Source organism: Bremia lactucae, linkage group LG11, assembly GCF_004359215.1.
Source record: "Bremia lactucae strain SF5 linkage group LG11, whole genome shotgun sequence".
Lineage (NCBI taxonomy): Eukaryota > Oomycota > Peronosporomycetes > Peronosporales > Peronosporaceae > Bremia > Bremia lactucae.
The window spans coordinates 1,749,960-1,762,181 of record NC_090620.1 but is presented as its reverse complement, the minus strand read 5'-3'; the positions used below and the strand labels follow the sequence as shown (position 1 = coordinate 1,762,181).

At 44.0% G+C, this 12,222-nt stretch overlaps 4 protein-coding genes across 4 annotated transcripts; 1 reads left to right on the top strand and 3 right to left on the bottom strand.

The window, feature by feature from the left end:
• Nucleotides 1-4,856: 4,856 nt before the first annotated feature.
• Nucleotides 4,857-7,838, bottom strand: CCR75_004520 (uncharacterized protein; the record flags this gene model as incomplete). Its single annotated transcript, XM_067962606.1, has 3 exons — nt 4,857-4,911; nt 4,980-5,122; nt 5,217-7,838. 3 exons carry the CDS (start codon nt 7,836-7,838, stop codon nt 4,857-4,859), a joined length of 2,820 nt encoding a protein of 939 aa, XP_067817810.1.
• A 26-nt stretch (nt 7,839-7,864) lies between these two features.
• On the top strand, nt 7,865-9,841 carry CCR75_004518 (uncharacterized protein). The gene is given in 6 exon segments (XM_067962604.1): nt 7,865-8,117; nt 8,175-8,432; nt 8,443-8,515; nt 8,587-8,657; nt 8,720-9,383; nt 9,448-9,841. The coding sequence occupies 5 exon segments, from the start codon at nt 7,910-7,912 to the stop codon at nt 8,848-8,850; spliced, it is 741 nt and encodes a 246-aa protein (XP_067817717.1). The 5' UTR covers nt 7,865-7,909; the 3' UTR covers nt 8,851-9,383; nt 9,448-9,841.
• Nucleotides 9,066-9,248, bottom strand: CCR75_004519 (uncharacterized protein; the record flags this gene model as incomplete). The annotated part of the gene is made up of 1 exon (XM_067962605.1): nt 9,066-9,248. One exon carries the CDS (start codon nt 9,246-9,248, stop codon nt 9,066-9,068), a length of 183 nt encoding a protein of 60 aa, XP_067817716.1.
• Nucleotides 9,842-9,974: 133 nt separating the features above from the next.
• CCR75_004517 (uncharacterized protein) lies at nt 9,975-11,960 on the bottom strand (the record flags this gene model as incomplete). Its single annotated transcript, XM_067962603.1, has 8 exons — nt 9,975-10,241; nt 10,319-10,880; nt 10,904-10,989; nt 11,049-11,114; nt 11,178-11,225; nt 11,296-11,472; nt 11,549-11,643; nt 11,708-11,960. 8 exons carry the CDS (start codon nt 11,958-11,960, stop codon nt 10,200-10,202), a joined length of 1,329 nt encoding a protein of 442 aa, XP_067817836.1. The 3' UTR covers nt 9,975-10,199.
• Nucleotides 11,961-12,222: the final 262 nt, after the last annotated feature.

Below are 12,222 nucleotides of genomic sequence, written 5' to 3'. Positions count from 1 at the left end.
TTCTGGCAAAAGCCACGGCTTCTTTTCAGGGGCGAGATGAGACATTTTACTGTCTTCACTCCCCTGAGTGGTACCCACTGAAGCAGGGGTACCACAAAAACTTTTCTTACGATGGCTTACGCCATCGTCGTCACCTTGCATAGAGACACGTGCAGGTGACCGTATGGGAGATCGTACGGGCGATGAGAGATCATCCTCATCGTCGGATCCAAATAGACTGTTTACTCGTCTATCAGATGAGCCCTCTCATTCGAAGGCTCATAGTCAGCCGCCTGACGAATATCAGCGTTCCGTCTGCCGCAAGAGATAACAGTGCGTCACCCGCGGCTGCACGAACCGCAGCCGAAGGCGCAACACTATCGTCACCCCGCATGAGTTGATCCTTCATGCGATGGAATTTAAAATTATGGATCTGACCAATCAACATCGTTTTAAAAATTAAGTGGTCACATAGCGACCACTCCATCCAATGACATTCAGAGTGATTGTCGTTTAAGGGAGGGGTGATGTAACCGTAACATGAAATTAACACTTAAAAGTTGTTAATTAATATATTATCTAAAAGGTAGATAATATTTAGAGGATATTACTTTATATAGTAATACTTAGAATTCTTATCCATAAATAGGTATAGGCCATTATGTCTATTTATTCCGCAGACTAATCAGCTGCAGGAGTTATCAAAGAGAGTTACAGATAAGATAGAGATAAGAATTCATTTACATGTTTAGTATTAGATTATAATTAAGTTAGCATTTACAAAGATAGAACAAGAGACACTTAACTATATTTAATACAGTTTTCTTGTTACCCTCTTAAGTCTAGTTGTCTTAAGAGAAGTCTTCCTCTGCACGTACAGTGTACGTCACTTAACGTAAGGCACCACTCGCAACTGAAGCAGTGCGAAGTGGACTTGTACTGGAACAGTACAAGTCGTAGCGCCCCGTTACATCCTGCAAAGATAGACTTTTGTCTCCAGGCGAAAATCCCCCTATTTACACTTTTGTTTAAACATAGTCCCTACTTCCGTTCCACTAATTAAATAAAGAGGTCGACTCTAGGGGGTTTGACAGAAATGTATGATGCTGTACGGAACTCATTTGGTGGGGCCACTCTAACAACGCAGGTAATGCTGGCTTAAAAGTGTCCTAGGTAGGCAATTTAGGGCTGGTTATGACTGCAGGTAGAAGACTTGAAGCGTTGGCTAATAAAAGCTTGGGTAGTGTACAACCAAAATAAAAGCTGTCATGGAAGCCCGTGAGTGTTCAATCAGACAGCGCTTTGAAGATAAGCCAAAACAGGTTCATGAGATTAACGTCACTTTATGCAGGTATAATTGGCGAGAAAAGGCAAGCAAACTATTCTATCTCGGCCAAGCGTGAGCCAAGGCCTCTAGTAACCCGAGTATTCAGTCAAAAAAAATTTAAGCAGTCGCGATCCATGCAACTGGTCATCGCAGTATTTAGCGACGTAATTCGCGCAGACTCCGTTCAAAAGCACATTTGACTCATTAATCAACTACGCTGTTTAACCTAGTGTTCAGGTGTGACGACGTGGTAGCCGCCCGCTGCGCAAAAATCTCTAAAATGAAAGCGATGACAAATCTGTCAATTGTTGCTCAATTGACGGTCAGTATGCACGACAAACCAGGTCTGTAGTACTGGAAAGATGAAAACGAGTAACACTTCTTCCACGCGGGCTTTCGCTTGCATGACGCAACCTTTTTTGGTCGCTTCATAATATTACGGTCAAGTCTGTGCTTTTCATTGCAAAGAGTTATTTGGTATGAAGTATGTTCTCGTCAAATTCAGTGTTCATCTGCTCGGCTCTAAGCCGTTTCTGATATATAGGTCACGCCTCATAACGCACTGCGACTAAGTCGCCCCATCTCTCACAGAGAATGGCCCGATGGCTATCCTTTTCGCCAAATGCAACTACGAGGTGAGGTATAAGCCTGGCAAGCAGAATGCTTTGACCGATGCATTATCACGCAGGACGGATTATTAGCTATTTCATTTAGCGACTACAATGTCGCCTATTGCTAAATTAATTTGTTGGGCTTACGCCAAGGATGAGCAGTGTGTAGCTCTGCTACGATCTTTAAAGAGCACCAGCAGGTTTTAAATTGTCGGCACGTTTGAGCGCAAGATTACATCGATTTTCTATCGATAACGACCTGTTACTCTATTGCACGGACGCTGCGGATCCTTTGCGCGTCGTTGTTCCTCATGATGAGGATTTGAAGTACCGAATCCTCTATGAGGCACACGATACTGTCCTTGGTGGTCATCTCGGTAGAGAAAAGACCTGCGGCTCTGTAAGCCAGATTTGTTGGTGGCCCAAACTTTGTAAATGGGTTAGCACGTAAGTTCGCACATGCGAACCTTGCCAACGGGTTAAACCCTCGGCGCATGCTGCTGCGCCACTGGCAAGTCTTCCCGTCCCCATAGGTTGTTGGGAGTCTATTAGTATGGATTTTATTTTCGGTCTACCGAAAGATTCGGCCAGTAACTCTGGCATAGTGGTCTTTGTTGACCGTTTGAGCAAAATGGCTCACTTAGCGGCCGTTCCGGATTCCATGAAGGCGAGAGTACAGCTAAGCTGTTTATCGATCGCGTGTATCGACAACATGGTTTGCCAGTGGCAATTGTCTCTGATCGGGACCCCCTTTCACGGGTAAATTCTGGAAATCCATTTTCCGAGTGCTTGGCACCAGATTGGATATGTCCACTGCGGACCATGCACAGACCAATGGTCAAACTGAACCCATCAATCTATTGAAGACGGTTTACGCAGCGTGTATGCTCAGACACCAAAGCGCTGGAGCTCAATGCTCCCAGTGGTGGAGTTTGCGTTAAATAATGATGTTCATGTCTCTACAGGCTATACTCCGTTCTATGTAAACGGTCTTACCCACCCACGCGTTCCATTAACGATACCACTGCGTGGTTCAGGGCTTGGTGGGGGATAATTAGCCGATAGGCTTGCTGATATCAGCCATGTTACCGTTCGGAAACAAGTAGGCGATTTTCTCGCGACGCGATTTAGTGTCTTAAGACATGTAAGGGATACGATGGCTGATAGCCAAGACAAACAAATAGAACAAGCAGATGCCAAAAGGCAGAAGCTGTATTAATTCTTATTTGGTCGGAGACCGACCTACCACTTGGGTTTCCGCGGTCTTCAAAAGCAAGTGCGCCCGCGCTTTATTGGACAATTTACGGTCGTGGCCAAGAAGGGCCTAGCTTAACGCTAAACCTTCATAGCAAGCTGCGTACACACCCAGTGTATTACGTTGGCTTGCTTAAGCCATATCGGGATCCTTCCCACGTAGACCTAAAGGCGCTTGCGCCGAGATAAATTGAACTGGCGCTAAAAGGTAAAACAGAAGGCTGTATTTGACGGAACGACGACGCCGTGTTTGGGTGTATATTCGGAGCAGAAATCAACTGACTCCTCTGACCGCGACCGGCTACAAGATGTCTTCGTGCTGCTGCTCATTAATATCATTTGACGACAGGGACAGGTCAATTTTTGATTTGTCAGTCAGTCGTGGGGGCATTAAGCATTTCACTTAGCTGCCTCTATCCATGAGGACCACGTGGTCTTGCAATAATTGAGGCGTGCCTGTTAGGACGTCGCTATCGCGACGGCCACTAGCGGCATTACAATACTTTCAGCTAATTCGCAAGATGAAGGGTGATTAGGCTTCCTTAGTCTGTCAAACTTTTTAGAAGCTCCTACGTGTCTTAAAAGCCATGAACTCAATCGTAATCAAAGTTTGACATGTCTTCTCTACAGCTTGGCAGGGCCGAGGTAAGCAAAACATGTCACGCACACAAGATAATTTAAGACATGCGTTAAATTGAGCAGTAAAAGTAATGATAGTTTGGAAATACCTAGAATAAAAGCATTGAAACCCGATGCTGATCGGGAGTACAACCGGCAACCGTATCAAAGGGTTAAAATATCCTCTCTGTAACGGGGCACCTTTCGCTAGGACTGATAACAGCAAACCTAAACTGACAACAGTGAAGTTGGGTGCCTCGATTGCTACACGTACACTGACGTGCAGAGAAGGTTACAAGTAGCTAAGAACTCTTAGCTACTAGAGGTCAATACTAAGGCTTTAGTTAAGGGAATAGGTAAAACTGTACTAGAATATCAAGTTCCTACGTAACAATCTTCCATCTACTGTATTTAATATAATAATATAAAACTTTGTAAAGTGCCTCCTTGCGCACCGTCCAATCGTGTCTTTTAATGATTGCCGAAGTTGATTTAAACTGAAATCAACCAATTAACAGAACTATTGTCTTGGTGCCTAAATATATCCAATTTGTTAATATTGGAACTATTTATTCAAAATTAATAAAGGATAATAATTTTGTACTTCTTTATTTATTTCGTCTTATATATAAATAATATTTATTACCCCTCGTGTAGGAAATAGTATTTATATAACGGACACCCCGTTACAATTTCCTAATTGTAAATCCAAACTTAGTGGTGGGTTGCTAGCGGGTTAGTACCCGAAGACATATTTTCGTCGGATAAATAAAAACAATTGACATATTACCTATAATGTAAAGAGGGGCGGTGCTGTAGGCTTAAATAGTTTTTTGTTAGTGAATATTATATAATGAAATATATATTATCTCTAAAACATGTAATTTCGTCAGCACCGTGCTACATTTGCGGCAGCGAAGCACTAAGCGCGAAGCTGAAAGTTTAAAGCGTAGCAATGTCAGTTGTCGGCACAAAAAGATATTGAGCACGATATGATTTCAGCGTAGAAGTCCACGCACCAGCACACGGTGCGCATAATAGCCTATATATTTAGCTAAACTGACAGGTTACTCAATCGTTAAATATTTCGCGATGAGGTATCTGGCCAAGTCGTTGGCGCCACTGCAATACATTACAAAACCAAATTTTGATCAGTGAGAGCTATTTTACGATATCTGTCTGAAACACACCTTTGCTTATATATGAGCGACAGGTTATATGCTGTTTCTCGACATATCATATACTCTGGCGGAACGTTCCGCTTTAGCTCTTTGCTCTCCTCAATAAAGCGCAGCACCCGCTCATACATTGGAATTGCCAAGTGAAATAAACCCTGGAGCCAAACGAATAAAAAAAAGCCGTCATGACCAAGTGGTTGACCAGTTTGTAATCTACCAAAGCAAAGAGAGTAAATTAATGGGACGTACGAGTTGCTGGTGGGCGCGACCTATGTTGTACCAAGCCTCAATTTGACGAAATTTCGAATTGATATCACTAGGGGCAGTTATCCGAGTCTGCTCGTACTGCTGCAGGAATGCGAATGCTTTTGCAACGGTGTGCTGACGGTCATTAATGGTTCGCTGCATTGAAGCGGACAGAAATGCGAGGCCGATGCAGAATAGTGTAAGTGGATCATTTGTGTGTTTCTGATGAGCAAGCGTCAATTCGCCCACGGTCAGCGACGCGATATCCCACGCGGATGACTGGTGGCCAGCAAGTAGAATGGCGGGGTAGCTCTCAGGATCATCTCGTAACAATTTCGCTAGAAATTTTTGATGCCATGAAAATACACCTGTGATGGCAATGACGCGCGAGAACAAATTCCAATAGCCAAGGTTGTGAGGGTCCTCCATTATATTCAAGCGCGCGCATTCGTACGCCATACGGCTCTCTTTAAACTCCAGGGCAATGACAAGTGCTAAAAATCGTAGCTCAAATCGCAGCGCAGGCTTGGAAATTTTGTTCGACGTATTGACATCCGTCAATAGCTCAATTGCTGCCACATACTTGCCTAACTCAGTGAGAGTCTGGGCGACATCAACGACTAAGTTGTAGTAATGTTGTTCGCCAAGAACTCGTGAAATAACAATTTGCTGTGCAACACGTATAACAATGCCAATGAAAGACTCGCGCTGTTTTGCATCCGTTATATCGACCAAATATTCAAATTTTAAAAGTTGGAACCCCATTGACTGTGCATCACATTCAGTAATTACATCCTGAGCTTCGGCAAGTGTTTTCCTTACACGACCGGACAATCGAAATGAAGTTTGGCCTAAAGAAGTGAGGATAATTGGGATGCCAACCTGGCACAGCACTTCCGGCTCGCCGGATAATTTTTTTAATTGACCATACTCGATTAATAGCTTCAAACGAATACCATTTTCCATCGCATTGACCGACAAAGAAGGATCGTGAGCAATCTCCATTCGAGTTTGATTTTCGAGGTCTTCGTCATCATCTGCTTCTTCTTCAAGTTCGTCTGCATCACTGTCTCCGTTAACTAAAGCATCTTTTCGGATTTCGTCACCTTGTGCTGATCCACAATCTCGATCTTTACTTTTTTGGAAAGTGTTAATCCAGTAAGGTCGAATTGGAGGATGCATCGCCTCAGGTAAGTACTCTTTGAGCAACTGAATACCCTTTAATGGTCTACTATTCTTTCGGGTGGCTCGCATGGCTTGCAACATCAATTCAGGATCTACAGACAAGTCCGATGAGTCCCGCTGATGTGCCAAAGCTTTTTCATAATATTCCACAGCAACGTCATAAATGCCCGAACGGTCATGACATGCGGCATACTTTATCAAGATCTGCTCAACAGGGAATTCAACACAGCTTAATAACCGCTGTAGAATCAATGCAGCCTCTCGGTCTCGATCTCCCAGTGCGATATATGCATCAGCCACATCGAGGTACAGATCCCCGAATACATCCACATCCTGGGCGAACAAATGCGTGAACATGGAATCAGCTGTAGCAAAATCCCGCTTGAACAGGTGACAGATGCCATATTTTACAGCAATATCAAGTGGTAAGCCTCCAGGGTCACCCTCCAGTTGATCAGGATCTTGAGATGAGGCATATCGAGCGTGGAGGTGATTTATTACATCAATAGCTTCCTGATACTTCTTAAGTGTTATGTACAAATCAGCGAGCATATTGACAGCATTGAGCTCATATTTCGACGAGTGCTGGTGCCGCGACGGATCCAGCGTCACCGCCTTTTCTATACACTTCGTGAGAGCATCCACTGCTTCATCTTCCTGCTCATTGCAATGGTAAGCTTCAGCAATTTGGATCCACAGCGACAAATCCTCTGGAATAAGCACTGTCAGCTTTTTGAACACTTCAGCTGCTCTGCGATTGTCGCCTTGTTCTCGACACAATTCGGCATAACTGAACAACGCCTCTTTATCTTTCGGGTCTGCACTACTTGCTTTCCTGAAACAAAATAGCGCCTGATCAAAATTCTTTTCGTCCTTCGCGATCCGCCCAACTCGCTTCCACAACTCGGCATCCTGCGGCGTCAGCGTGCAAGCAATTAAAAAGAATTGTAGGGCCTTAATCCGGTCTTCTCGGTCTTCATAAATCATACCCAGCGTATGATACGGGTCTGGAATAGTCGGAGCCTTCTTTATAAAGTCCTTAAGCAGTGCGATGGCTTCATCGTACTGGTGAGAAGCGTACAACATGTTTGCTTCGCCCAACACATTCGCCAGCTCCGGGGGCACTTTGGTGGCCGTGACGCTGCGCTTGCCCGTGGGACCGCCACGTCGGCGCCTTCGACCTTTACCACCTCCGTTGCTTTTTCGCTTGCGAAAATTTCCCCACAGCTGACGCTCAATGTCTGAGTCCATTTCCTCTTCTTCACCCACGCCATCGTTGTCGTCCTCACTGGACGGCGGGACGTAAGCATCGTCGCTTTCACCCGAGTCTCGATAATGATCGTCCAGCAAGTCCAATTGGGCATCAATACGATCTGCTTCAAGGTGTGACAGCTCCTGCTCGGTCCCCATTGCCGCCTCTAGCAGCGTCCTAAATGACATTTTCAAGCGGGCAGTCTTTAATTCTACGACGGCTATCGTTGTTTAAAAGACAAATTTTAAAAATCCATAGAATGGAAAGAAAGCGTGCTAGCGTCATTGGTAGTGCTTTTAACGAGCCGACGTGGGCCGAGGTGCAGGAGATCTGTGGCCAATTAGAAGGATTGTTTCACAATGATGCGCTGAAAGATGCAGCGCGACTGCGCACGCTTGTGCAGAAGCGCAAGGACATCGCCTCCACATTTCATAGTCACCAGAGTTCGGCACAGCGACAGCTCGCACGTATGGATGTAGAAAAATTGCATGCGCTTCTCTAATTATCGTAATGTGATATAATAGATCTGCGCGCAAATTTAAACGAGTGGGAAGAAAAGGAGCTAATGGCCAAGCAACGCAACGAGCAACTCAGCAAGAAGCTTCAGGAGCTTGACGCCATCAAGCGAAATATGTCCGTGCAGCTGGACCGCTTTCGCCTCAACGAACAATATCCTTTACTGCCTACGTTTTTGCATATCTATATGTCTTACAATTCAAAAAACGTTGTTTTCTTAACTTTGTGTCATTGGGGACAATACAACATCGAAAGAGTCGTTGGACGTGCTGCTAGATAAATATGATGAGGCGAAACAGGGGTTGGTAAGATTCAATGCTGAACATCAAAACGACATCCCGGAAGCTAAGTACGGTAAAAAATAGCTGCCTGTATGCAATATTCTGCTTATGCTCTTGCTTTTATATGGTCCGTTATCAGGAACCAGATGGGCCTCTACGCCTCAATTACGGGCATTCTGTGGGAATTTGATGGCTCGCAAATTGCTGGCAGTAAGCACCTTGAACGTCTTGGCTAGGCCGAGACAATAAAGATTTTATGATTATTTATTTAGGTATCCACGTTCCAGCTAAGCAGCAGATTGTTCGATTCGAGATTGGTCCTTCAACAAATCGATTTACTACAGCAAACACCTTGTGGGACAAAATTGATGAAGCCTTTGAAAGCATCGAGGATGACTTCTAGTGGAAAATTGTTTATTACCAATTTTCAATTCGCGTAAAAAATGTGTCAACTAATTGTTCGTCTTAACAAATCAAATTTTTTTTTACGAGTTACTGAAATCCCTGTTCGCTTTCAATGATTGCTTATCGTAGAGCTGTCACGCTCGTAACATCCTCGTTCCGTGTGCCGAAAAATGCGCTTGTCATATCGCGCAACAAATACGCCTATTTCTTCGTTCAGCGGCCACCTTCTGTCCGATCCCCGCCATCATTAATTCCTCCAACCATCTGCCGCACCAGCTCGTCCGCGTCTAAATCTTCACACGACCACGTAGCCTCTGATGCTGCAGAATTGACACATGTAGGGCGCTTAAAGGATTTGTGGCGGAAGTATGGTGTTGTAGCCATTGGAACATACATGACTATGTATGGCGCCGTACTAGGCTCCATATACCTGGCCATTGACCAGGGCTGGTTGCGCACGACCAAAGGCTCTCACTTGGAGATGGAGAGGCGGTCAGATGAGAACTTCAATCTCGTTACATCTACAAATAAGTAAGCGCCTAGCGTTGTCAATGCTTGAATGGGTTAGCTTATCAGCGTGTTCCGAACTTGTTAGGCTGGTCAAGATTGCCGAAGACTGGGGCATCGCGCAGTACCTGGAGATAGAACGCGTAAACTCTAAGACAGGCACGCTATTGCTGGCTTGGATTGTGACTAAATTTACAGAGCCCTTACGTTTAGGGGTGACAATCGCGGTGACGCCGCGAATTGCGCGATTTTTGGGCCGCGCCCCTAAATTGCCACCAAAAATGAATGGGCAGACGAAGATGATGATCGACAACCAAACTTTGGCGAAGAAAAAGCAAAAGACGTAACAGCAGCACGACGGACACTATTCAATAGATTTTTAATGATAATATTTGCTGCTTGCGGTCTGCCAAAGAATGTGAGATGCATTTACAGTTTAATAGTTCCACGTGCAATATAAATTGGCCATTTCGATGAATCTATTACATTTTCAAAAATCGTCGCTTGATCAAATGCACTTTCCTGATAAACTTAAAACTTCAAATTGTTACATTAAAGAAGAAATTAACGTAATTTTTGATATTAATGCACGTGTCAAAATAAAGAATTGTCGCCCACGGTTTTCTGTCAAACGCACAAGCATTACGTGCCAAAAATATTATTTGGATTTAATGTTGACTATTGTAATTGGCGATTTCAAGCCTTTGAGCTCAAGCTTAAAATTTAGGTCCTTCATTTTTTCAATGCGATCTGCGTAAACACGATATATTTATTATCAGGACGAGCAAACGTTTCGGCTGCAAAATTTTAAAGCAATTTAGAATAGGCACAGCTTAGGCTTCAATGTTCCTGGTCTTCCAGCGACTGTTCACTTTCTTCCTTCTGCATTTGATTTGCATTACAATAAATTCAGCATTACATCATGTATTTTAAGTTTACTTTGCGGTCATGAAATATACCTTCTTGTCACTTATCGACCGAGATGTTTTGGTTTTCTCGGGCCGACTGAGCAAGTTATTGAAGAAGTTTTGCAAATGCTTCGAGCTCACATCCTCGCGCTTTCGACGATCAGCTGCAGCGCGACGAGCAACTGCAGCCTGCTCTGCCTTTTTGCTCGCTTCAATGCTTTGCTTTTGCAACTCTTGCAGTCCAGCGCCTGCAGTCATCTCCAGTTTTTCCAGCCAGTTCTCGTGGCTATCCACACAAATTTCAGCAGCAATTAAAGATGCTGTGTCTTCAGTTTCTTCTGTAGGCGCAGGGATTATTTTGTCGAATGGCTTGTCAGACGGCCAACGAGCTTGAGCTCCGGCTAGACTCTGGTTTACCAATGAGATGGAGTCATAGCCTGATGGAATGAAAATACAACTGCGATCGACAAGTTGCGGTGACTCTGAAAACTTAAAGTGGCTTGGAAATGCTCGGTGCAGAATATACTTGCGAAGTCGGTCCACGTTTGATCCTGTCTTCGCGGATGTAAAGACCAACGACGCGCCGTCTAGAATTTGTACGGGCACAAAACGTCTAAAGTTGTGTTGAAATAATACAAGAGCATTAATATCTTACATCGAATTGCATATTGACGCAAGGTAAATTCGACGTAATCCATCTTTACTGAGTTTTCTGGACACAGCTATAACAATGCCATTACATCGTATAAGTGTGTAAGCCCATTTCGTATTTTGTACGTACGTCAGCCTTAGCCACAACAAATACCAGAGGAACACCTAAATTCTTCGACAACACTCCTTCTTCCATCTAAAAATTAAGCAGATGGTGTATGTAAAATGGGTATTATCATTGCAATACAATTTTGCATACGAATTCATTTGTCGAGTCAATTAGCTTGGGCGCAGAGTGGTCAACGGTCTGAAAGCCAATAAGCCCTAAAGAATTAAATAACATCACAACTTGCAGAGATGCCTCGAAAAATTTGTACCGGGTCTTCATAGGTCAAAATGTGCTGCTTGTTAGCCGTGTATAAATTGTTCCTGGCGTCAGGTGCCAACTCATTAATCTGCCCCAGCAATTCTCCCTCCAGCGCTGAAAGCCACAGATCAAGCGCACTTTTTATTGTCCAGGGCCGCGATAGATCCAGCACAATCGCTATAACTGTCTAATAAACAGATCGATAGTCCCATTTTCCATTAAGCAATTCTCTCTTGCAAAAGGTAAATATATATCGATTTTACATTTTGCAGAGACTGTGGCTTCAATGCGATTTTGATAAGATCCTTTAGGCCCAAGTCATTAAGAATCCATGTGCCAATATGCGCAATCACGTCCTCTTGATACAAAGTAAAACCGTCAGATCTCCATTGTTCACAGCTTGCTAAGCCACTTATAGCTACCAGAGGAGCCATCTCCATCTTCTTTGGCGCGTGGGTCCAGCACGTCAAGTATTTTAAAGGCCATTAGTGTGTCCACGGCGTGAGTCTCGATCGCCGAATTTGAGTGCATCGATTTGACCTCATCTAGCCTCTCCAATAGTGCTGACTTGCCACTTTCAATGTCACCTACCACTAGCAGATTCGCTACCGGTAGTCTTGAGCGGACGGAGCAGTCGTGCAACATCTGCTGCCATAATTCCTCTTTAGTCGCCATTACGTGACGAAAATACTAAGAAATTACGCATCCACAGCTTTTGATAAATAATTTAATAAATATAAAAATATATAATTGGCACTTGTTAGAATACTCTGATTTTTTTAATCGTTCGATTAATCATGGAGAATTATGGGGACAAACTGTAATGGGGCATACATCGGTTGGAGGACCGTTGTTGTGGTACTTTTACTTTACGGTTCAATAGAACTAAGTGACTCTCTGAGTCTGAAAGTCTTCCTCTGACTTTAGGAGCGAGGTA